This window comes from Lepidochelys kempii, chromosome 1, assembly GCF_965140265.1.
Source record: "Lepidochelys kempii isolate rLepKem1 chromosome 1, rLepKem1.hap2, whole genome shotgun sequence".
Taxonomy (NCBI): Eukaryota; Metazoa; Chordata; order Testudines; family Cheloniidae; genus Lepidochelys; species Lepidochelys kempii.
In genome coordinates this window covers 883,971-910,724 of record NC_133256.1, presented here as the reverse complement: position 1 = coordinate 910,724, position 26,754 = coordinate 883,971, and the positions used below count along the sequence as shown (strand labels likewise).

The 26,754-nt window shown below is 44.5% G+C and overlaps 1 protein-coding gene and 1 pseudogene across 1 annotated transcript; one reads left to right on the top strand and one right to left on the bottom strand.

Moving 5' to 3' along the window:
* Window positions 1-383: 383 nt before the first annotated feature.
* LOC140913072 (olfactory receptor 52M1-like) lies at window positions 384-1,367 on the bottom strand (annotated as a pseudogene).
* A 23,490-nt stretch (window positions 1,368-24,857) lies between these two features.
* LOC140913027 (olfactory receptor 52E8-like) lies at window positions 24,858-25,856 on the top strand. The gene has a single exon (XM_073348680.1). It carries the CDS (start codon window positions 24,858-24,860, stop codon window positions 25,854-25,856), a length of 999 nt encoding a protein of 332 aa, XP_073204781.1.
* Window positions 25,857-26,754: the final 898 nt, after the last annotated feature.

Sequence of the window (26,754 nt, the reverse complement as noted above, 5' to 3'; positions counted from 1 at the left end):
AAAAACATAAGATTTCAAGAGCCTAACAAGCCCCTGGAAGTGCACATGCATCAAGGTGGGTGAGAGGCGGTAATGATCCAGTGAATGATATGCAAAGGGGAGGAGAGGAGTGAGCAACAGGGGCGGGACCTTGGTGAAAGAAGTGGGCAGGGCCACCGGGGTCCTGTTACTTAAAATTAGATAGGAGGAAAGCCCATGAGTTAATGAGTTCTTTGTAGACGGATGCCCCAGTTTGTCCCACTGAAACAGCACAATAAGGCCAGGAAAGGATTAATGTCACTTTGACTGTGCAGTCAGTGATTCTGGGAAGAGGGCCCAGCACCATGTGAGCAGCCAGCTCTGCTCGTTCCTTAGTGAGAGAGCCAGAGCACCAGGAGAAAACTTTAGGCCCCTTTATGAGTAATGAGCCGGAGCAGCCTGTCCCGGATCTGTTTAGTCCTCACCCCGTAGATGATGGGGTTTAGCATGGGGGGGCACAAGGAGGTACATGTTGGCAATGAGAATGTGTAAATGAAGGGGCACATTGTGTCCAAACCGGTGCATGAGGGCGGAGAAGAGAGTTGGGATGTAAAAGGCTAAGATGACACAGAGGTGCGAGCCGCAAGTCCCAAAAGTCTTGAGCCGGGCGTCCTTTGTGGGGAGGCTTAAGATAGCCCTGAGGGTCTGGATAGAGGACATGATGATAAAAAAGACATACAGACCAAAAAAAAGAATCCCACAGAGAGGCTGTAGTAACTGCTGATGCGGATGTCTGCGCAGGCCAATTTCACCACGGCTATGTGCTCACAGTACGAGTGGGGGATGATGTTGGTTTTGCAATATGGCCACTGCCTCGCCAGTAAGGGATAGGGCAGTATGAGCATGCCACCACGCAGCACCACGGCCAGGCCCATCTTGGCCACCACGGGGTTTGTCAGGATAGTGGAATATCTCAGGGGATTGCAGATGGCCACGTAGCGATCGAAAGCCATGGCCACAAAGATCCCAGACTCCATCCATGAGAAGCAGTAAATGAAGTACAGCTGGGTGAGGCAGGCATTGAAATCTATTTCCCCCGAATTGAACCAGAAGATGCTCAGGGTTTTGGGAAGGATGGACGTAGACAGGACCAGGTCGGTGACAGCTAGCATGCAGAGGAAATAGTACATGGGTCCATGCAGGCTCGGCTCGCTTTTCACAATGAATAGAATGGTGAAGTTGCCCAAGATGGCTATGGCATACATGGCACAGAAGGGGATGGAGATCCAGACGTGAGCCGCCTCCAGGCCAGGAATGCCCAGCAGGAGGAAGGTGGAGGGGTTGGTGAAGTCAGTTGTGTTGGAATCTGGCATGGAGTAGGGGAGAAGGCAGAGCGATCTCTTCTGCATATACCGTATGTTCCCCCAGCTTCCTGTATATGTCCAGGCCTAGGGTGATGGTCTCAGTACAAATGCCTGGATGGAGAGACAGTGTTAATATGAGACACTACATGCACTACTGGGGGATATTCTGATGGATGAAGCAAATTGGTTGATCTTCACACATTGAAAAATGACATTTTCCTTATTCAGAGATAAGAATTATGAAGAAATAACCCCACTAATGCCAATTGCATATTTTATGGTGCACTGTGCTACAATAATTCCCACACATCATGGTGTGGGAAACCTTAATAGACACCAGTCGGAAACATGAGTGTGGATACTGGTTATCAATCCTTGTTCCTTGGGCCTTTTCTACACTGCCAAGTTTTTTCACCAAAAGGCAGCAACAGTGGAGGAGGACACTCTGCAAAGCCACTTTTGATGGCGGAAGTTGGCAGTTTCAGTGACACAATACAACTACCTTGAGAAGAGTTGTAAGGCTTTTTACACAAAAGTTTTGTCAGTGACGTGCCAGTGTAGACACTTGCAATTGATTTTTTCAAAGCAATAGGCCTTTGGAAGGTGTCCCACAATGCCCATCCTGACCACTCTTGTCAGAAGTTTGAACTCCTCCTTTAAAGGCCCAGGAATTTAGAAATTCCCCTTCCTGTTTCTTCGGCATGGAGAGTTTACATCATGTTTTCCCAGGTGGCCATGGCTGCTCCACCCAGGAATCGCTCTCCCACTTGGACCACTGCAGAGCTGCTGGATCTCCTAAGTATTTTGGGAGAGGAGGTTGTGCAGTGCCAGCTGCACTCCAGCTGCAGGAAGTTTGATACCTATGGGCAGATTTCATGCAGCTTGTGGAAAAAGAGCTGTGATCAGGACACACTGCGGTGCACAGCAAAGGGGAAGGAGCTGAGGCACATGGGCCAGAAGGCAGGGGAGGCAAATGGTCCCTCTGATGCTGATCCCGAGACTTGCCATTTTTATAAGCACTTGAATGCTATCCTCGGTGGTGACCCCATAACAATGGCCAAGACCCATGTGGATACTGCCGCGGGCTGCAGCTGACAGAAACTGAAGCTAACCCAGAGGAGGAAGTCATTGATAAAGAGGTGGAGGCAGAAGGAGATGTGGAGGCCATGCCAAGGTCGCCTGGTGCTCTGTCCAGTCAGGAGCTGTTCTCCACTCTGGAGGTGTCCAACCCGTCTCGGCAGTCACAGTAAGTCAAGCCAGAAGCAGGAGAGGAGACCTCTAGTAAGTGGTTTTGCTTAGTGAAGTGCAGAGATGGGTTGAGGGAAGAGAAATGCACAAAGCAGGCTGTGTTTCTGTGTTCTAGGCATTTCTCCATGCAGCTAAGCACTACGTGGAACATTGTATTGATGCACACCAAAATTTCACTGGAATTCTCCACAGAGATCTCTAGAAAACTTTTCTGCAGGAACTCTGCAGTTCTCTGTGAGAGATTCCTTGGTAGATCTGCTTTGTTCCTTCCCCCATTGAGGGACACTTTCCCGCCCCATTCTGCAATTGCTTGGGCAAGTACCAAAGAGGCACACAGGCGAGCGGTATAAAGACTGGAGCAGAAGCTACGAGCATGTAGTAGATGCCTCCTTGCTTACCCTCACTCGAGACGTATCTGCCATAATGACCACTGCCTGTGTAAAAGGGTGGGGAAACTGTGGATTACTGTCTGCCATGAGTTTCCCGCGACCCCTTTCCTATTGCTTTTCTCCTCCGCACAATATCCCCCAACCCAGGGTACACTCACCATGGTTGCAGTTTTCAGAGTAGCAGCCGTGCTAGTCTGTATGGTTGCACTGTTCACCGGCATGTGTGCTTGTGAAGGGTCAACCAAAAAGTGATTGGTGTGTTACCAGCGGTGTATTTTAATGTAGCATTTCAATACGGTACATGTACTTAACAATAATCCTTCTGTTTATTGTTACTTGTGATTCACCAGATATGTCCCTGAAAGGAAGCAGCCCCCTCCACTCCGGCCGAGCATGTCTGTCGGATAAGAATGTGCTCAAGTTGGAGCAAGAGAGATTTGTTCCGGGAGGTGCTGCATTACTCTGATGCAGACAGGACAGAATGCAGGCAGTGGAGGGAAAGCGACAAGAAGAAAATGATAGAAAACGAAGCATACACTAGGGATGCAATGGAGAAGTGGATAAAAGTTTTGGAGCAGCAAACCGACATGCTGCAGTCCCTCGTAACCCTCCAGACTGAGCAGGCCCATGTCTGCCTTCCCCTTCAGTACATTCAGAGCTCTTTCCCATGCCCTCCCCAGACTGTACCCGCACATCCATTTCCCATTTCTGGGATTTCACGCTGTCCCCTACGCTCCACCCCTGCAGACAGCTTTTCAAATGACAGCTGGACTTACGCTCAGCTCCAAAATTCAGCCCTCTCCTGGTACCTCCATTTCCCAAGAAAATGTGTGTGTCAATGATCCATGAGTTCCTGCAACACCACAGAGAAAAATGAATCAGAAGTTGGCCCAGTGCCAAAACTGGATTATGTGTAACCTCTAATGCACCTTCGCAATTGGGGAAACCCATTTCTGCAAAGCCATCCAGAACTTCATGAACATTCTACTAAACTTTCAGCAGAAAATCTCAGCCAGTCTAGACATAGCCTTAATGCAAACAAAGCCAAGCTAGAGTTTCCATGCTCTGGGGAGTTTCCCATTCACCTGTTTACTCAAAATGTGAGTGGAAGGTTCTAACAAAGTCAAATGCAAAGTTATCCTCTTGGAACAAGGTACGGAGGCCCGACCCAAAGACTGGGGTACTATGTTATTGAAAGATGTGACCCAGAAAAGGATGTACGGGTTATTGTGGACAACCACCTCATCGTGTGTTCCCAGTGTGATACCGTGGCCAAAGGGAATGATGCGACCCTTAGATGCATAAACAGGGGAGTGGTGAGTTGGAGAAGGGGAAGGATTATACTTCTGCACATGGCATTGGTGAAACCGTCTGTGTCCAGTCCTGGGATCCACACTTCAAAAAGGATGTTGAGAAATTGGAGAGGGTTCAGAAAGGAGCCACAAAAAAGATTGAAGTTTGGAGAAAATGTCAGACAGTGAGAGACATAAAGAGCTTCATCTATTTATCTTATCAAAAAGACAAGTGGAGATTTTCATGGGGAGAAAGCGGTTGGTAATAACAGGCTCTGAAATTTAGGAGAAAATACAGATCAAGGTCTAATGGCTGGAAGCTGAAGCCAGACAAATTCCAGTTGGAAATAAAGGCCAAATAATTAGCACTAATGGTGGTTAACCATTGGAACATGCTGCAAAAGGAAATGGTGGATTCTCCAACTCCACATGTCTGCAGGTCCAGGTTTGATGCTTTTCAGGAAGATCTGCTTGAGGGCTTGTCTACACTTAAACTGCTACAGTGGGGCTGCTGAAGCACTTCAGTGTAGACACTACTTACACTGACAGAAGGGGTTCTCTCGTCAGTGCAGGTAATTCATCTCCCTGAGAGGTGGTAGCTAGATCAATGGAAGAATTCTTCCATCAACCTTATGCTGTCTACACTGGGGTTAGGCTGATATAACTGTATCTTTTATGGGTGTGGACTTTTTTACTATTGCAAAAAAAGAAAATACAATATTAGGTTGCATTAGTGGAGGCGTAGCATGCAAGTCATTGTGGGTGATAGTACAACTCAACTTGGCACTGGTTAGATCTCAACTGGAGGCCTGAGCTGGATACTGTGTCCAATTTTGGTCACCAATGTACAAGAAGGATGTAGAGAAACTGGAAAAGGTCCAAAGGCGAGTGACAAAGACAAAGATGATCCAAGGGACGGAATGTAAGGCATACAAGCAAAGGCTGAAGGAACTTGGTATGTTTTATTTTGGAATATAGGAGGTTAAGGATGGATATGATAGCAGTCTTCAAATAGGTCCATCAATGGCTATTACCCATGATGGTGTCCCTAGCCTCCGTTTTCCAGAAGCTGAGAATGGGCGACAGGGTATGGATCACTTGATGATTCCCTGTTCGGTTCATTCCCTCTGGGACATCTGGCAGTGATCACTGTCAGAAGACAGAATACTGGGCTAGATGGACCTTTGCTCTCACCCCGTATGGCCATTCTTATGTTCTTATCTTCTTATGTAATACCAGAAAGGCTGCCATAAAAAAGAAGGAGAAAAGTTGTTCTCTCTTCCTGCAGAGGGCAATGCGTTCAAACTACAGCACAGCAGAATTAGATTAAATATCAGGAGGAACTTCCTAACTCTGAGAACAGTAGGACACCAGAATACATGCCTTGGGAGGTTGTAGAAGCTCCTTCTCTGTAGGTTTTCCAAAGGAGGCAGGATAGCCATCTGTCCTGAATGGTTTACATGCAACAAATCCTGAATTTTAGCAGAGGGTTAGACTACACGACCCTTGCGATCCCTTCTCACCATTTGGCTCTATGATTCTATGATATGAAATTCTAGTGTAGACAGGGCCTTTGTCAAACCCAAATTGTGGATCTCAGTAAATGGGTAACTGGGTGAAATTTAATGACCTGTGTTATTCAGGAGGTCAGAATGGATGATCAGATGGTCCCTTCCATCTTTAAACACTATGAATCTATCCATAAATAAAATATATCAGGAATGTATATTTACTGTGTCTCCTAACACAAGTATAAGGGAACATTGAATTACAGTGACCGTTTCAGTGTCGCTGAATGGGTTTCACAAATGGATTGGGCATTGTAGGTGGTGCTGGTGGCACCGCCTTGAGTGTAGGGTGTCTGACACGTGGAATCAGAGATCCTCATATTCAGTTGCTTATAAGTTTGCCGAACATTAACTGTTTGGCCTGAAATGTATCATGGTGGGCATCTGCTTCTGGCTTAACCTTTTTTTTAAAAAAAGTTCAGACAGAACAGATCAGGCAACTTCTGGAATAAAGCTAGGAGAGAAGATGTCTTCTCTACATTGACATTATTTATAATTATTCTAGTTAGTTGCCCGAGGACCTCCATGTTTTCCAATATATAAAAGTCAGGTAACAGCCACCCTGTTAACAGCCAGACCTCTGAAATTTAAGAGGAGGAGGTAAGAGTCTCTGTGCATTAACACACAGCTGCCTCCTGAGGTCTTTACTCTGTTCTTTCTCCAAGGAGATTTTTTTCTTCAGTGGGGACTGGCCAAGGTATGGGCCACAGCATCAGAATTTGGCCTTTGTATTGTACATCTACTAATACCTTTAATCCTGAGGATCCACTGGGCCCCTGAAATGCAGCCACCTTGGGGCTGGAGCCCATCAGCTTCAGGGGCACATCATACAGGGACATTTTGGCCCATGATATGGGAGGAAACTCATCTCCTGTGGCAAGGCCCTGGGATGTTTAATGTCTGTGCAGAGCAGAAAGGATAACAGACCTATTCTCTTTTCCATCACACCCAAGTTGCACAGGGTTTCTCAAGCACGAATTGCTGGGTACCTGTGAATTCTGAGAGAGAAATGTCTTCCCTGGGAATCCCCCTCAGGTCACCGTGACCCACACCCCACTCACCCGAGCAGCAGCAGCAGCATCCCGCACCGACAGACAACACAGAGCTGTGCACCGTTTATAATGGAGCTCTGTGCAATCCCAGTTGGGTTCACTCAGCCTTTATTGGAGAAAAGAGCATCTGAGTGCAAAGAGGGTGGAGACAAGCCTGTCTGCACTTCTGTGCTATTTATACAGTTTTCGGAGTAAACAGTAATTAAGGGACCTTCCCAAAGGGAGATGAGAACTCTTGGGTTCTGTGCTGAGTCAGAGAGTAATTGGCTACTCTGTGTATTTGTGTATATTTAAAAATTATAGTTGATTAGTAAGAAAATTAGGGATAATGACTTGATCTCCATCGGGTCTGTAACTCTGTAAATGCTGAGGATGGCTGAATAGGTAGTCGGAAAAAAGATCTGGAGAGAGATGAGTGAAGGGAGACACAAGCAGTTTCCTTCGGCAGATGGGGCTGTCACAAGGAGATCAGAGATCAGTAATTCTCATCAGTAGCTATCATCATTGGTCCTGCTTTGAGCAGGGGGTTGGACTAGATGACCTCCTGAGGTCCCTTCCAACCCTGATATTCTATGATTCTATGATCATACCTTGTTGCATCTTTCATAGAAGGATCTTCAAAGCATCTAGCAAGGGAAAGTCACAATGAACATATCCCCATTTTACATGTAGCAAAACTGAGGTACAGGGAGATGTGACTTGGCCAAGGACACACATGGAATCACAGACAGAACAAAGGAGTCCTTGTGCTTCCCTGCTGTCCCCATGGTCTCTCCATCAGAACTGAGCACATGACAAGACTGCCTTCAGGAGCAAACAGTTACGAGTCCAAGCCCTCCATCAGGGCAGGGCAGCAAAGAGTCTATCGTTGGGTCTGTATTGAGGGTCAAGCAGCAGACAGTCATTTATGAGCCCCAGTTCCTCAGTCAGGGCGGGGAAGGAAAAAGGCAGGCTCAGGCCTGTATTCAGAACTGAGCAGTAGGAGGGTCGGGCATCCCAGTTTCTGTGGGAGAGAACAGGGGATTTTTGTTGTAAAGAACAAATGTTTCAGATAAGTCAACTGACTGAGCCAATAATGTTAGGGACTCCTTTCTGAAGAGGAATCAGTTGGTTTTGGATTTAACTAATGGAGTTCTGGGTGTGTGCCTGGCTGGACAGAAGGTTCTCCGACAGCAGGGAAGATTCGAAGAATTGGTACTGCAGAAGCAGTGGAGGAGATTATACTGAATCAACAAGATGTGTGGGTTCCCTGAGGTATGGACTAAGAATAAAGAAGAGTGTGGTAAAATTGAAGCATGTGTTAAAATTTTGGGGGATGAAGTGCCACCACAGAGACAGTATAAATATCCTTGGAAAGCAGAGGCAGGAACTGAGAAAATAATTGAGTCATTGGAACAACAGGGAGTGATTGAAAAGGGGGATTCTGCACACAGTAGCTCAGCTTGCCCATATTAAAAGTCTCAGGAGATTGGAGATTGACAGTGGATTTTAGACAAATCTGTAAAGCTACCCTAGCCATGTCACCAAATGGTTCTCTGTCATAGACCTGGAAAATTGCTTTTTTGCCGTCCCATTGCATCCTGATACTTGGGCCTGCTTGATGTTCACCTTTAAAGGACAATAGTTCTTATTCAAAAGAATTTCCCAGGGCCTGCATTGTGCTCTGGCTACCGTGCACGAACATGTGGTGCAAATGCTGAATCAATTATCCAAAGAGGATTGCGAGAATGTCACCTCATATCTAGATGACAGTTTAGTTTGTGGGGACTCTGAAGAGGAGCTGACTGAGCGGAGTAAATGTGTGTTGAGACTTATCCAGGAAACAGGATTCAAGGTTAATAGAAAGAAAGACCAATTAGTGCAAAAGAGAGCAAATTATTTGTAGGTGACACAAGGAGAACAGGTTTCAGTGTAGCAGCTGTGTCAGTCTGTATCTGCAAAAAGAACAGGAGGACTTGTGGCACCTTAGAGACTAACAAATTTGTTTGAGCATAAGCTTTCATGAGCTACAGCTCACTTCATCTGATCCAAGCAGTGGAAAATACCGTGGGGAGATTTTATATACACAGAGAACGTGAAACAATGGGTATTACCATACAGACTGTAACAAGAGTGATCAGGTAAGGTGATCTATTACCAGCAGGAGAGAAAAAAAACCTTTTGTAGTGATAATCAATGTTGGCCATTTCCAGCAGTTGACAAGAATGTGTGAGGAACAGTAGGGGTGGGGGAATAAACATGGGGAAATAGTTTTACTTTGTGTAATGACACATCCACTCCGAGTCTTTATTCAAGCCTAATGTAATGGTCTCCAGTTTGAAAATTAATTCCAATTAAGCAGTCTCTCGTTGGAGTCTGTTTTTGAAGTTTTGTTGTTGAAGAATTGCAACTTTTTAATCTGTAATCGAGTGACCACAGAGATTAAAGTGTTCTCCGACTGGTTTTTGAATGTTATAATTCTTGACATCTGATTTGTGTCCATTTATTCTTTTACGTAGAGACTGTCCAGTTTGGCCAATGTACATGGCAGAGGGGCATTGCTCGCACATGATGGCATATATCACATTGATAGATGTGCAGGTGAACAAGCCTCTGACTGTGTGGCTGATGTGATTAGGCCCTGTGATGGTGTCCCCTGAATAGATATGTGGACACAGTTGGCAACGGGCTTTGTGGCAAGGATAGGTTCCTGGGTTAGTGGTTCTGTTGTGTGGTATGTGGTTGCTGTTGAGTATTTGCTTCAGGCTGGGGGGCTGTCTGTAAGCAAGGACTGGCCTCTCTCCCAAAATCTGTGAGAGTGATGGGTCGTCCTTCAGGATAGGTTGTAGATCCTTGATGATGCATTGGAGAGGTTTTAGTTGGGGGCTGAAGGTGACAGCTCGTGGCGTTCTATCATTATCTTTGTTGGGCCTGTCCTGTAGTAGGTGACTTCTGGGAACTTTTCTGGCTCTGTCAATCTGTTTCTTCACTTCAGCAGGTGGGTATTGAAGTCGTAAGAACACTTGATAGAGATCTTGTAGGTGTTCGTCTCTGTCTGAGGGGTTGGAGCAAATGCGGTTGTATCATAGAGCTTGGCTGCAGACAATGGACCGTGTGGTGTGGTCTGGATGATGTTATAAATTACACCTTGTAGGACACGCACACAACTGCTGCGAATTATACCTGGTAGGACACGCACACAAGTGCTACGAATTACACCTGGTAGGACACGCACACCAGTGCTGCGAATTATACCTGATAGGTCACGCACAGTTCGAATCTAGGCTGAGGCACAGAAACAAAGTCCACAACTGCAGAGTTCCCAAAAGACACTAAGTTTATTACGCTCGAGCGTGGTGCCCCCCTGCTAGCCAGGAGGGGCCCCTGAATGCAGATTATACAAACATTATATACCTTTTAGCAAAGCATGTTGTCCTCGTGCATCGGAAACCTTATCCAATAAACAAACCCTTGTCTTATCTACCACCTATCCCTGCTTGGTGCATTCCTCGTGCTATACCAGTATTTTAATTAAACAGCATGGTCCTAAAGCCATGCATCAGTAACTTTTATTATCAGGATGGGAGGCCTCACATCAAGGCCAAGAGACAGGGAGTTAGAGACTGACAAAAACCAGATACTCGGAGTCAAGGCAGGCTGGAGACAAGGAGGAGGATTTTCACAGGGATTCAATATCTAAGGATTACTCCTCCTGGTGTATGATGTGCTGGCATTTAAACAATGGTGGGCCCCAAACCAAAATGGAGTCACATGTGCTAACTTTTCCTTAACAGTGAAAGCTGGAGGCATGTAGGTAGGCATAGCGGTCAGTAGGTTTCCGGTATAGGGTGGTGTTTATGTGACCATTGCTTATTAGCACTGTAGTGTGCAGGAAGTAGATCTCTTGTGTGGACTGGTCCAGGCTGAGGTTGATGTTGGGATGGAAATTGTTGAAATCATGGTGGATTTCCTCAAGGGCTTCTTTTCCATGGGTCCAGATGATGAAGATTTAATCAATGTAGCTCAAGTAGAATAGGGGCGTTAGGGGATGAGAGCTGAGGGAGCGTTGTTCTAAGTCAGCCATAAAAATCTTGGCATACTGTGGGGCCATGCGGGTACCCATAGCAGTGCCACTGATTTGAAGGTTTACATCTTGATTATCACTGCAAGTGGTCATCTCCCCGCCCGGGTAATAGCTTACCTTACCTGATCACTCTCATTACAGTGTGCATGGTAACACCCATTGTTTCCTGTTCTGTGTGTATATAAAATTTCCCCACTGTGTTTTCCAGTGCATGCATCCAATGAAATGAGCTGTAGCTCACAAAAGCTTATGCTCAAATAAATTTGTTAGTCTCTATGGTGCCAAAAGTGCTCATAGGAGAACAAGGAATTTAAGTAGATCAACAAGAAGTGAAATCATTGCTAAATTTACCCAGACCAGAGGATTCATATGCATTGAAGGTAATGTTAAGAGGGTTTTATTATTTAAGGGAACACATTTGGAATTTTGCCATTATAACCAGATCTTAGTCGCATTTATTAAAAAAGATTGCAGAATTGGAGTGGGGCCCGAACAATAAAAATATTTCTGTGATTTCTGGGAGGAGAGGTAGGTACGCTGGAGGGTAGGGATCGGATACAGAGGGACCTAGACAAATTAGAGGATTGGGCCAAAAGAAATCTGGTGAGGTTCAACAAGGACAAGTGCAGAGTCCTGCACTTAGGATGGAAGAATCCCATGCACCACTACAGACTAGGAACCGAATAGTTTGGCAGCAGTTCTGCAGAAAAGGACCTAGGGTTACAGTGAACTAGAAGCTGGATATGAGCTGTCAAGGTTCCTTCCCCACTCTGAACTCTAGGGTACAGATGTGGGGACCTGCATAAAAACCTCCTAAGCTTACTTTTACCAGCTTAGGTTAAAACTTCCCCAAGGTACAAACTATTTTACCCTTTGCCCTTGGACTTCCACTGCCACCACCAAACTTTATCTGCGTTCCTGAGAAAATGTTGTTTGGAAATGTCTTTCCCCCCAAAATCCTCCCAACCCTTGTACTCCATTTTCTGGGGAAGGTTTGGTAAAAATCCTCACCAATTTCCATAGGTGACCACAGACCCAAACCCTTGGATCTTAGAACAAGGAAAAAGCATTCAGTTTTCTTACAAGAAGACTTTTAATAGAAGTAAAAAGGAATCACCTCTGTAAAATCAGGATGGTAGATACCTTACAGGGTAATTAGATTCAAAACATAGAGAATCCCTCTAGGCAAAACCCTAAGTTACAAAAAAAGAAACACAGACAGGAATAGTCATTCTATTCAGCACAGCTATTTTCTCAGCCATTTAAAGAAATCATAATCTAACACATACCTAGCTAGATTATTTACTAAGTTCTAAAACTCCATTCCTGTTCTGTCCCCAGCAAAAGCATCATACAGACAGACACAGACCCTTTGTTTTTCTCCCTCCTCCCAGCTTTTGAAAGTATCTTGTCTCCTCATTGGTCATTTTGGTCAGGTGCCAGCGAGGTTACCTTTAGCTTCTTAACCCTTTACAGGTGAGAGGATTTTTCCTCTGGCCAGGAGGGATTTTAAAGGTTATTACCCTTCCCTTTATATTTATGACATGAGTCAACAGTGTGCCCTTGTGCCCTTGTTGCCAAGAAGGCCAGTGGCATTTTGGGATGTATATGTAGGGGCATTGCCAGCAGATCGAGGGACGTGATTGTTCCCCTCTATTCGACATTGGTGAGGCCTCATCTGGAGTACTGTGTCCAGTTTTGGGCCCCACACTCCAAGAAGGATTTGGAAAAATTGGAAAGCATCCAGCGAAGGGCAACAAAAATTATTAGGGGTCTGGAACACATGAGTTATGAGGAGAGGCTGAGGGAACTGGGATTGTTTAGTCTGTGGAAGAGAAGAATGAGGAGGGATTTGATAGCTGCTTTCAACTACCTGAAAGGGGGTTCCAAAGAGGATGGATCTAGACTGTTCTCAGTGGTAGCTGATGACAGAACAAGGAGTAATGGTCTCAAGTTGCAGTGGGGGAGTTTAGGTTGGATATTAGGAAAAACTTTTTCACTAGGAGGGTGGTGAAGCACTGGAATGCGTTACCTAGGACGGTGGTGGAATCTCCTTCCTTAGAAGTTTTTAAGGTCAGGCTTGACAAAGCCCTGTCTGGGATGATTTAATTGGGGATTGGTCCCGCTTTGAGCAGGGAGTTGTGCTAGATGACCTCCTGAGGTCCCTTCCAATCCTGATATTCTGTGATTCTATGGTTCTATGATTCTGTGCTGCAGCCATAGCCCTGAAACCAAAGAGTCTCCTCAGCCACGCTGGTGCCCCAGCTTCTTCTGACTCATCCAGTCTGTGTTTGTAAAGGGCTGGACCAAAAACCCCTCTCTCAGTACCCATTTCTGGAGAGGTTCCATTCCTTCCCACCTCTCTTCAGAGATGCTGGAGCAAACTGGTTTTATGTAGACTGCAGTTATTCCATTCTTCTGTCTGGGTGAGATCTCATTAGGTGCTTAGAGTCATTAATGACCAACCTATTTATAAACAGATGCCTACATCCTGGCCTCCTGCCTCTTAGCACAAGATGCATGAGCAAAGAATACAGGAAAAGTCCAAAGACATAAGGCTACAGATGGTTCATAGTTTGAAAGGTGAGTTAGTAGATGTGACACAGGGTCAGAATGGGTTATGCAACTAGCACACTAACTGATCCAAACTCAACCTTAAAAGATATATTTGAAAAGTATATAAATGTTAATCAGGGCTATTCCTTATGAGTATCTAATATAGCCATGGTAAATTGACTAGAGCTTTGAAATGCAAACCTGTATTGTTCGCAAATTAGAGGTAATAATAATTGTGTTTACTTATATCTTGTTAGATATTAACCATGTCTGTTGCTATACCAGTTGATTCAAAGACCAAAATGAAATATTAATATTTAAATGAAAATTGGGTGTAATCATTTCATTGTCTATACTTCTCTTTGTGGTTTGTAGTAAACCACTTAATGGATAATTACCTTATGCTGATGAATTGAACTAGTTCCCTGTGTATACATATGAAACAGGTAATTCTATTTCAAAGCAACTATTCTTCAATTTCATAGCCTGCCAGTGCTTGATCCCTGATCCTGTTGTCTCAAATCTGCTTAAGCTTCATCAGGGGAAGCTCAAACCACATTTTGAGGTCTCCAGTTCCATTCTGGATCACCCTGATACTGGACATTTGAGTTCAACGCCTGGATAAATTCTGAAAGGACTATTTGCAACTCTAAAGCTCACCATCTCTGCCATGAACCTGACATAAGAACTCCATTCATGTTTAAATGTATAATGATCTTTTAACCAATACTCTTTCTTTTTTAATAAAACTTAGATTAGTTCATAAGAATTGGCTGTAAGCATGTAATTGGGTATGATCTGAAATATTCATTGACGGGAGGGGTGGGGGCGGTGGTAATGGGTCTGATCGATTGGTAGAACATTTTTTTTTTTATGATGAACACGATTTTCAGTAATCCTCACCATATTTCATTTGGCTGTCTGGGAGGAAACCCAAGGCTCAGTTGCTTTATGGCATAGGGCAGTGTCTGGTTACTGCAGGGCAGAGGAAGGCATTGGTTCATTAAAAGGGAGAGAATCCTATCCACAGGCAGGATCCTTGTCAGGCTTCAGCAGTTTCCATCCCAGCCCTGGAACAGAGGGAGCCCAGCTGGTGGGGGGTGGCTATTGTGATGGGATGTGTTAGGGGGCTTATTCCTTCACCCACTTACTTCCCTGGTCCTTCTCGCATGAACAGAGAGCAACAATACCCGAAGTCCAAAGGTGCAAACAATTTGATGTTTATTGGGGTAAACTTCCAGAAAGCATGATTCCAGTTTCCTTCCTTAGTGTCCCCCTTCCCAGCTCTGACACCACAGAGCCTTACCTTTGTCCCTGTTCCCATTTCCCCCCTTAGCCAAACATGATTCCAATTTCCCCACCCCCATTCCCTGATCCCATTTTTCCCCTTAGCAAAACATGATTCCAATTTCCCCACCCCCATTTCCCCCACCCACACACTTCCTGATTGACTGCAGACTATATAGTAAAACTTGAGTTCTGCTTAGCTATACCTTAACCAATCATTTTCCTGAAATTTAACTAACCAATCCTAACATATTGTAACATGATTATGTAACCAATTATATCCCACCACCTTAATTAGTTTACACCAAGCAAAAGTAATTATACAGCAGACAGAAACAATCACAGAACCAGACAGAGATTATACAGACAAACAATGGGGAAATGGGGACTACAGTGACAGAACAAACACAGAAATGAGGATTTCACATCCCACCTATTGATAAGTGAGGTCCCAAAAGTATTGAGCCGGGCATCCTTTATGGGGAAGCTGAAGAAGGCCCTGAGGGTCAGGGTATAGGATACATTGCCAGACTTGTGAGAAAGAATGCCACAAACAGGCCACAGTGAGTAATGATGCAGATGTCGGTGCAGGCCAGCTTCAGTACGGCCACGTGCTCGCAGAACGAGTTGGAGATGATGTTGGTTCTGCAATATGGCCACCACCTTGCCAGGAAGGGATAGGGCAGCATGAGCATGCTGCCACACAGCACCACGGCCAGGCCGATGATAGCCAGTACAGGGTTTGTCAGGGTGGTGCACTATCTAATGTGATCACAGATGGCCATGCAGCAAATCAAAGCCATGGCCATGAAGACCCCGGAATCCAACCCTGAAAAGCATTGAATGAAGTACAGCTGGGTGAGGCAGGCACTGAAATCTGTCTCCCTAGAATTGAACCAGAAGATGCTCAGCATTTTGGGCAGGGTGGATATGCACAGTATAGCCTATAGTTCTAGACAGCTTGCTTGCTTTTCTTATAGTTTAAATTGTTTCTTTTATTGTAATAGGTTTATAGGTTTATATTAAAGTAGTTTGGCTGTAACACAAGGGATGTACAGGCCGTATCCTGTACGTTGAGCTAAGGAAAGTTAGCATATCTGTGTCTGGGACCTTTCACCCAGGTAGCAAATTTGGCTTACATATGTTCAGGACCTTTCCCCTAAATAGGTGGTGATGAGCTGAAGCCTAAGGTCTATATATGGCTTTGACATTTAACATAGATAGATAAAGGATGCTTGAAAGAATTGAGGAACCTGAACTCTCTTGGCATACCAGAGGCAAGGCTGGTCCTGTGTCTCTTAGCACCAGGTTATCAAGGAAGGGAATGAATATATTAACCAAAGCTTTGTAGCATATAACACCATATGTATCTTTTAAATAGCAGTAATACTATTGTAACTTTGTAACTCTAATTATTTTACCATTTAATTATTACTTCATTTATCTTAATAAATGTCTTTAACGCTATATTTTTCCCATGTGAGCTTCCTGTCATACCCTGAGGGTCCTTTGTAAATTCTGTGTAGCCTGATTCAGACAAGAACCTTATTATCTTCTGATCAGACTAATTGGAGAGCCTATAACCCATACAATCCAAATTAATATCATTAATCTCCTAAATCAGGAAACAACAGGGCCAGGTATGCGGAGGAACTAGTACATGGGCCCATGGAGGCTCCGCTCCCTCTTTAAGATGAACAGAATGGTGAAGTTCCCCAAGATGGCTATGGTGTACAAGGTGCAGAAGGGGATGGAGATGCAGACATGGGCTGCCTCCAGGCCAGGAATGCCCAGCAGGATGAAGGTGGAGGGGTTGGTGAAGTCGGTTGTGTTGGAATCTGACATGGAGTAGGGGAGAAGGTGTCCAAATCTGAAGTAGAATGGTGTGTCTTACATGTACTGTATGTTCCCCTGATTTCTTGCATGTGCCCAGAGTCTAGGGTGATGGTCGCAATACAAATGCCTGGATGGAGAGAGAATGTTAATATGAGACACTACATGGACTACTGGAGGCTGTTCTCATGGGTGAAGCAGATCGCTCATTCTTCACACACTGAAAAATGAGATTTACATGATTCAGAGAAGTAAATTATGAACAACTGACCCTATTAATGCCAATTTCATATTTAATGGTGCTCCATTGGTCAATGATTCCTACAAGTCATGGTGTGGGAAACCTTCATGGGCACCAGCAGGAAAAATGTGTACGGGTACAGTTTATCCCTCATTCTTTCTTAACACGATGAAACCCAGGCAAAAGTGTCCATGCTGTATGGCGTTCCCCATTACCCGGCTGCACAAAATATGAGAGTGGTAAAAAATGAAACCTTTGCCAAGTCATGTGCCAGGGGGAAACATCCCAACTAGGACACAGGTCAGGGAAAAAGCCTGACTGATAGCAGCTCCACGGAAACACCTGCTCATTTGCAGCACTAGCCAGACAGCGACAATATACTCAGTTTTGGGCAGCCAATCTCTATAAAGCATTTAGCAGATAGAAAGGGGATTTCTGAAACAGGCTATGGGAATGGGGAACGCTGCCACATGCGGACAGACTGAAAAGTGTTGAGTTAAGAGAAAAGACAAAGAAGGGGGCATATGATAGAGGAGAGAAAAACAAAGAATGGAACGGATTACATTCACGTGGACAAACAGAGAACAGTTCCCAACCAGTAACATCGATAGATATTTAGTGCTTCAAAAAGGGTAATTGCCCAAAGCTGAGGAAAATTCTCAGCAAAACTAATGGCAGGAAATTCAGAAAGAAAAATGGGAATGAAAACTGGGAGTTATTTAAGAGGAGTTTATTAGACAGCTAAAACGCCAGGAGTCCACAGTCAAAGGGGGAAACTTTGACTAAAAACCCAGTTCAGTAGTGAAGGGAAGGTAGCAATTGTGGCAGAAAGCTATATATTACACTTGGGGTGAAAGGGAAAATGGACAGTAAGTAATACAAATTGGAATTTATTAAAACTGATAAGGGACTTTAAAGACTTCAGGGAAAAATCCCTGTTTAGCATGTCTAAGGAAACGAAAAAGGAGGTTACTAAGTATATTAACATCAAAAGAAATCCTTGAAAAGTTTTAGGCCAATTACTTGACAGAGAAAGGAAACTTGTTAATGTTGCAGAAAAGGTAAATATGTTCCATTTTTTGTCTGCATTCGGAAAGAAGCAGTATGACACTCATATCACATGACACAATGAAATGCTTTTCAGGCCACTAGCTATCTCGGAGGGTGTTAAAGAGCATCGATAGTAGAAAATTAGAGTTATGAACACCAGAGGTAAGAACTGAACAATGACCACGCATCTCACTCGGAAGCAGAAGGGTGCAATCAGGCAGCAGCAGAGCAAACAAAAAAGAAAAGGCAAATACAGGGCAGTACTGTGTGAAATGTAAAGGTTGTTTTACAAAGGGAAAGTTTAAAAAAAAAAAGATTTGACAAGGTTAGGAAACAATGGAAACAGTGGTCTGGGATTAGTTTTTAAAAAGTCCAGGAATATAATTAATAGCAGTCAACAACTTGGTTTATGGAAAACAGGTGTTGTCAAAAAAACCCCAATGTCATTGTTTAATGAGAATACAGGTTTGGTTGATCAAGGGAACTGCACAGATGCAGTAAAATTGATTTCTCTGAGGCACTTGATTTAGCAGGGGAAACATTCCGATAATAAAAGGAACGCACTACAATATCAGTGGAGCGCACGTAAAATGGACTGAAAAGTGGCTGGCGGATATCGGAAACCAGCTGTCAATGGCCATTGTCAGTGAATGGGGCTGTTTCTAGTGGGGTTCTGCAGGGATTATTTCTAGGCCTGATGCTGTTCAGTATTTTAATCAAGAATCTGGAAGGAAAGAGAAAATCACTGCAGATAAAATTAGCGAATGTCCCAAAGGCTGGCAGAGTGGTTGCAATGAGGCGGCCGAACAGGCATAATATTTGATCTGGAACATTTGGTGAGCTGGGCCCATGCAAACACTATGTTTTAATAAAGACAAATGCAAAGTGATCCTCTTGGAACAGGGAATGCAGGCCCAACCCACAGACCAGGGCACTGTATTATGAAACGCAGAGACCCTGAAAAGCACTAAGTGATCTCTGTGGATAACCAACTCATCGTGAGCTCCCAGTGCGATGCTGTGGCCAAAAGGGCTTGGATGCATAGACAGGGGAGTGGTGAGTTGGAGCAGTTGGAAGGAGTTGGAAGGAGTTTACCTCTGCACATGAGATTTACTGATCTCTGAGCCCATAGCAACAGCAGAAAATGCTCATATCTCCCCTCGGTCACCTTTTTCCAGATCTGTCTGTCTCCTATCTATCCATCGAAGCAATTATCCCTTATTTTCTTTCAAATCAACTATATTTTATAAATATACACAAATACACAAACAGCCAATTCTTCTCTGACTCAGCACAGAGCCCAGCAGCGCTCATCTCCCTTTGGGACAGTTCCTTAATGAATGTTTACTCCAAAAGCTGAATAATTAGCACAGAAGAAGAGACATGCTTCTCTGCAGCCTGTTTACATTCAGATGCTCTCTTCTCCCCTCGAGGCTGCGTGAACCCCCCTGGGATTGCACAGAGCTGTATTATAAACGGTGCACACCCTTTAATCGGCTCTCGGTGTGGCATGTTGCTGCAGATGCTGGGGTGAGAGAGGTTTGGGACATGGCTACCTGAGGGGGATTCCCAGGGAAGACACTTCCATCTCAGAATTCACAGGTACCCATTTCTTGCTGAGGAGATCACCTGCTCGACAAACACCGTGCAACGTGGACGTGATGGGACAGAGAGTACGTCTGGGGTCCTTTCCGCTCTGCACAACCATGACACATCCCAGGGCCCTTCCCATAGGTGATGAGTTTGCTAAAGAATCACTGGCCAAAATGTCACTCTTTTCTGGGCACCCCTGGTCATCCTGCCTGATGGACTACCGCCACGAGGTGGCTGCATTTCAGTGGGAGAAGGGGATCCTTCAGAATGAAAGGTGTTAGTAGATGTACAATAGAAGACCAAATTCTGAATCAGTGGCCTGTACTTTGCTCAGGCCCCAGTGAGGCAAAACTCCCCTTGGAGTAAGAACTGAGTAGAGACATCAGGGGCTAGCTGTGTGTTAACGCACAGACATGGGCACCCTCTCCTCTTGCATTTCAGGGCTCTGGCTGTTAATGGGGCAGGGGGACAGGGGCTCTTACCTGACTTTTAGCTGCTGGAAAGCTTGGAGTTGGTAGCGCTCTTCACTAGAACAAGAATAAGAATTTTTCAAGGTGGGAAACACATACTTTCTCCAAGTTCCATTCGAGAAGTGGGCTGAACTGTTATTCCTGAAACTTTCAAAACACAATTCTGCTCAAAGCAGCCACCCAGCATGGGAAATTTCAGTCCAAACACCTAAAATTTAGCAAATTCATAAGCAACTGAAAATGGGGTCTTTTATTCAAGCGTCAGCCAGCCTTAACTACAGGTGATGACAGCAACTCCACCGACAATGTGATATGGCTGTGAAAAAAGCTAATGCGGTCATGGGATGCATCAGGAGAGGTATTTCCAGTAGGGATAAGGAGGTTTTAGTACCGTTATACAAGGCCCTGACTAGACCTCACCTGGAATACTGTGTGCAGTTCTGGTGTCCCATGTTTAAGAAGGATGAATTCAAACTGGAACAGGTACAGAGAAGGGCTACTACGATGATCCGAGGAATGGAGAACTTCTCATATGAAAGGAGACTCAAGGAGCTTGGCTTGTTTAGCCTAATTAAAAGAAGGTTGAGGGGAATCATAGAATCATAGAATATCAGGGTTGGAAGGGACCCCAGAAGGTCATCTAGTCCAACCCCCTGCTCAAAGCAGGACCAATTCCCAGTTAAATCATCCCAGCCAGGGCTTTGTCAAGCCTGACCTTAAAAACCTCTAAGGAAGGAGATTCTACCAGGGAAATATGGTTGCTCTCTATAAATATATCAGAGGGATAAATACCGGAGAGGGAGAGGAATTATTTAAGCTCAGTACCAATGTGGACACAAGAACAAATGGATATAAACTGGCCACCAGGAAATTTAGACTAGAAATTAGACGAAGGTTTCTAACCATCAGAGGAGTGAAGTTTTGGAAGAGAGCCTTCCAAGGGAAGCAGTGGGGGCAAAAGATATATCTGGCTTTAAGATTAAACTCGATAAGTTTATGGAAGAGATGGTATGATGGGATAACATGGTTTTGTTAATTAAACATTCACAGTAAATAGGCCCAATGGCCTGTGATGGGATATTAGATGGGGTGGGAACTGAGTTACCCAGGAAAGAATTTTCTGTAGTATCTGGATGATGAATCTTGCCCATATGCTCAGGGTTCAGCTGATCGCCATATTTGGGTTCGGGAAGGAATTTTCTTCCAGGGCAGATTGGAAGAGGCCCTGGAGGTTTTTCGCCTTCCTCTGTAATCCATGGGGCACGGGTCACTTGCTGAAGGATTCTCTGCTCCTTGAAGTCTTTAAACCACCATTTGAGGACTTCAATAGCTCAGACATAGGTGAGAGGTTTCTTGCAGGAGTGGGTGGGTGAAATTCTGTGGCCTGCATTGTGCAGGAGGTCAGACTAGATGATCATAATGGTCCCTTCTGACCTAAATATCTATCAATCTATGAATGGCCAATCCACTTGTGAATCCCTTTCAGCTAAGCTGTTCACTCCAATAATTTTGGTAGCAAGGAGTTCTACAGGCCAAATATTTGGGTTATGTTAGCAATTTCTTTTCTCGTTCTTATATGTTCAGACTTTCTATTTAACTAAATGCTCCCTTGTTCATGTTATGAGACACATTAAACATAAATGCCTGATCTACTTTCTTTATCAATAGATCCCTAGGGTTTAAGGTCAGAAGGGACCATGTGATCATCCAGTCTGACCTCCTGTAAAGCACAGGCCCATTAATTACAACTCAGTTACCTCTGTATTGAGCCGAAAGGCTTGTGTGTGACCAAGGCCTGATCTACACTAGGATTTTGCATTATAGAATGATAGAGCCATAGAGTTATAAGGGAAGGCAAAGGACAGCTTGTCTAACCCCCTGACAAGATGCAAGATTTCTTTTGTCTTAGTCATCTAAGACTGATTGCTATTCACACGTCTTTGGAAAACCTCCACAGGAGGAGATTCCATGACTACCCTGGGTGTCTGTTCCATTGGCCTCCTGTACTTCAAGTTAGGAAGATTTTCCTGAAATTTAATTTAAATCTGCTATGCTGGAGTTTCAACCCATTGCCTTTTGTCCTGCCTCTCTCAATGTAAGACAGAATAACTTTCCTCCACCTTTTTATGGCAGCCTTTCAAGTATTTGAAGTTCACTATCTTGTCCCCCATTAATCTCCACTTTTCCAGATAAACACACCGGTTCCTACGGCTTGCATTCCATCCTGTGCATAACCTTTCTCTCTTGCCTATGGCTCCTTTCCAGTTTATCTACCTCCTTTCTATACATTGGTGAGCAAAATTGGACACATTACTATTGAGACCTAACCCCGACCGAGTAGAGGAATACGATCATGTACTGTGACTGGCATGTTATACCTCTGCTCATATAACCTAACATTGCATTTGCCTTTTTTGAAACAGCAAAAAAATCCACACCCCAGAGAGATGTAGCTATATCATCCTAACCCTGGTGTAGACCCTTGAAGCAGATCTTCCAGAAAAGCATCCAGTCTCGATCTGCAAACATGGGGAGGTGGAGAATCCACTACTTCCCTTCTCAGTGTCTCTCAATGGTTAATCACCCTCATTGCTAAAGATGTGGCCCTAGTTTATAGCTAGAATTTGCCTGGCTTCAGCTTCCAGCCCTTCGGTCTTGATCAGCCTTTTTCTGGTAGATTACAGAGCCATTACTAGGCATGGATTTCTCCCTATGAAAGTTTCTGCCTGATCATCTTTTTGATAAGCTATAGAGATATACATCTTCAAAGTCTATACATCTTCAGAGGTAAAATCCTTCCCCTGCTCCAACTCACCTCTCCCCTGTTTATGTATCTGAGGACCCCATCATCCCTTTATGCTACAGCATCTCACTGGGCTCTCAAGATGAGTTGGCTGTCCACAATGTCCCCGAAATCCTTTACAGGGTCCTTGCATTCCATAATACAGTGCTGTCGTCTGTGGGTCAGGCCTGCATTCCCTTTTCCAAGGATTCTGCGTTTGATGGTATTAAAACATTTTGTTTGCATGGGCCCCACATTCAAAGTGCTCCAAATCAATCGGTATGCCTGCCCTGGCCACCTCATTGCAACCACTCTGCCAATCTTTGGGTCATCCGAAAATTTTATCTGCAGTGATCTTCTATTTCTTTCCAGATCATTCATGAAAATATTGAATAGCCTCAGGCGTAGAACTGATCCCTACAGAACCTGACTACAAACAGCCCCGTTCACTGACGAGGCCCTATCAACAACAGCTTTCTGAGATCCGTCACTTAGCCAGTTTTCAGTCCATTTTGCATGTTCTCTACTGATATTGTAGAGTGTTTAATTTTTAACTCAATATTTTCCCCCAGTAAATCAAATGCCTCTGAGAAATCAAGGTACAATGCCTCTGCATGGTTCCCTTGATCCACCACATGTGTTCCCTTGATCCACAAATATGTACTCTCCATAAAGGGTGAAAACAGGTTTATTTGACAAGATCTGTTTTGTACAAACCCTGTTGTTTACTGGCATTAATTACATATCTAGACTTAAAAAAAACCCAACCCTAATCCCATACCAGCTTTTCCATTGTTTTTTAACCTTGTCAAATCTTTTATAAAAAGCACTTTCCCTTTATTTTTTAGTACTTGACATTTAACACAGGAATTGCCATAACATTTCTCTTGTTGTTAACATACTTAATAACCTCCTTTTTTTTATCCTTAGCTCTGCCAAAGGTGGAGTTTTCCCTGACGTCTTTAACATCCCTTCTCAATTTTCATAACTTTCCATTTGCATTCTTGTCTCTCTGGTTTCTCTTTTCCCTCTTTGCTACATATTCTTCCCCCCCCCCCCAATTGCTGCCTTCCCGTTGCCACTGAAGTGGATTTTTACTCAAAGTTGTTCATTTGGTTGACTGTGGAATCATTACTTTTTCCGCAAAAGAACGACCATTTCTCATTCATATTTTTCTGTATAATTTTTCCTCCAATCAATTTTGCTGACAATTTTCTTCAGCTTTGGGAATTAGTCCTCTTGGAGCACTCAGTGTCTATAGATAGCACTGGTTGGGAACTGTTCTCTGTTTGTCCATTGGAACATAAATCAGTATATTTTTTATTTTCCTCTCCTCTCTCATATGTTCCCTTCTTTGTCTCTTCTGTAAACGAAAGAGTCCCAGACTTTTCTGCATGGTGTCAAGTATCAGGGGGCGTAGCCGTGACTTTTCTATCTGTTTGCATATGGCAGCCTCCCCCATTCTCAGAGCCTGTCTTGGAAATCCCTTTTAGATATGCTATATCCTGCATGGAGACTGGGTGACCAAAACTGAGTACATATCCCGAACTTGGTGTTCTCCATCCCATATCTTAGTGATCTGAAGCTTGCTTTTGTTTTGTCCACTGCTCTGAATCAGCAGGTGTTTCTCTTGAGCTGCTGTCAATGGCGCCCAGGTCTTTTCCCTGAGGTATGTTCTAATTGGGATGTTTCTCCTGGCATATGTCTTACAAAAGTTTGTTTTTTTTCCATTCTCACATATCAAGCAACTTGATGAATGGGGAACTCCTACAGTATGGAGTCCCTATGCTAGCTCTCATTGCATTAAGGAATAATGATGAATAACCACACTTGTGTTTCCTGCTGGTGCCTCTTAAGGTTCCCCCATCTCTAAATGTAGGAATTATTAACACAGGGAGCCCCATAAAATGTGGAATTGGCTTTAATATGGTCATTGTTCATAGTTGTTTTCTCTGAACAATTGAAATGTCATTTTTCAGTGAGTGAAGAGCGAACAATCTGCTTCACCCATGAGAACTGCCTCCAGTAGTGCATGTAATATCTCAGATTAACGTTCTCTCTCCATCCAGGCATCCTGGGCACACACAGGAAGTCAGGGGAACGTACGGTACATGCAGGAAACAGCGTTACGCCTCAGAGTTGGACACCTTCTCCCCTATTCCATGTCAGATTCCAACACAACCAACTTCACCAACCCCTCCACCTTCATCCTGCTGGGCATTCCTGGCTTGGAGGCAGCCCACATCTGGATCTCCATCCCCTTCTGCACAATGTACACCATAGCTGTCTTGGGGAACTTCACCATCTTGTTCATTGTAAAGATGGAGCAAAGCCTCCATGGTCCCATGTACTATTTCCTCTGCATGCTGGCCGTCACCGACCTGGTCATGTCCACATCCACCCTGCCCAAAATGCTGAGCATCTTCTGGTTCAATTCCAGGGAGATCAATTTCAGTGCCTGCCTCACCCAGATGTACGTCCTTCTCTGCTTCTCAGCCATGGAGTCTGGAATCCTCGTGGCCATGGCTTTTGATCGCTATGTGGCCATCTGCCATCCCCTGAGACATTCCACCATCCTGACAAACTCTTTTGTGGCCAAGATCAGCCTGGCCGTCCTGCTGCGCAGTGGAATATTCGCATTACCCTACCCCTTCCTGGCGATGCGGTGGCCATATTGCAGAACCAACGTCATCCCTCACACCTATTGTGAGCACATAGCTGTGGTGAACCTGGCCTGTGCTGACATCCGCATCAGTAGTTACTATGGGCTGTTCGATCTTTTCTCTGAGATCGGAATGGACGTGTTTTTCATCACTGTCTCCTATACTCAGATCCTCCGGGCCATCTTCCACCTCCCCACAAAGGATGCCCGGCTCAAAACTTTTGGGACCTGCATCTCTCACCTTTGTGCCATCTTAGCTTTCTACATGCCAGGTTTCTTCTCCTCTCTCACGCACCGGTTTGGCCATAATGTGCCACTGCACTTCCTTGTTCTCATTGCCAACATGTACCTCCTGGTGCCCCCCTTGCTCCACCCCATCATCTACGGGGTGAGGACCAAACAAATCCGGGGCAGGCTGCTCCGGCTTTTTACTCCTAAAGGGACCTAAATGTTTTCTCAGAATGAGGACCATGCAGAGCTGGCTGGTACATGGTGCTGGGCCTTCTTCCCTGAATCATTTATTGAATGCATCCGATGAAGTGAGCTGTAGCTCACGAAAGCTTATGCTCAAATAAATTTGTTAGTCTCTAAGGTGCCACAACTCCTCCTTTTCTTTTTGTGGATACAGGCTAACACGGGTGCTACTCTGGACAGTCAAGAGACATTAAACCCATTCCTATCTTTACTGTGCTGTGTCAGCATGATAAACTGGGGAATCAGTCTAAGTGCAATTCACTGGGTTGCCACCTTTCCAACTGCTGGTAGTTGGACTCCTGAAACGACAATCTTGCCCCATCTGTTCTGTCAAGGCTCCACCCCTGCTGTGTGTCTTCTCCCCAATGTCCTACCCCTCTCACTTGCTCCTCTCTTCCCCTCACCTTGCCAGTTGCTGGAACATTTTCCACCTCCTATATATATATATCAAGGTTCCTTCCCCACTGTGAACTCTAGGGTACAGATGTGGGGACCTGCATGAAAACCTCCAAAGCTTACTTTTACCAGCTTAGGTTAAAACTTCCCCAAGGTACAAACTATTTTACCCTTTGCCCTTGGACTTTCGCTGCCACCACCAAACATGTAACCGGTTACTGGGAAAGAGTTGTTTGGAAATGTCATTCCCCCCAAAATCCTCACCAAAACCTTGCACCCCCCTTCCTGGGGAAGGTTTGATAAAAATCCTCACCCATTTGTGGTAGGTGACCATAGACCCAAACCCTTGGATTTTAAGAACAATGAAAAAGCATTCAGTTTCTTACAAGAAGAAAGTTAATAGAAGAAAAAGGAAAAAGAATCACCTCTGTAAAATCAGGACAGTAAATACCTTACAGGGTAATTAGATTCAAAAC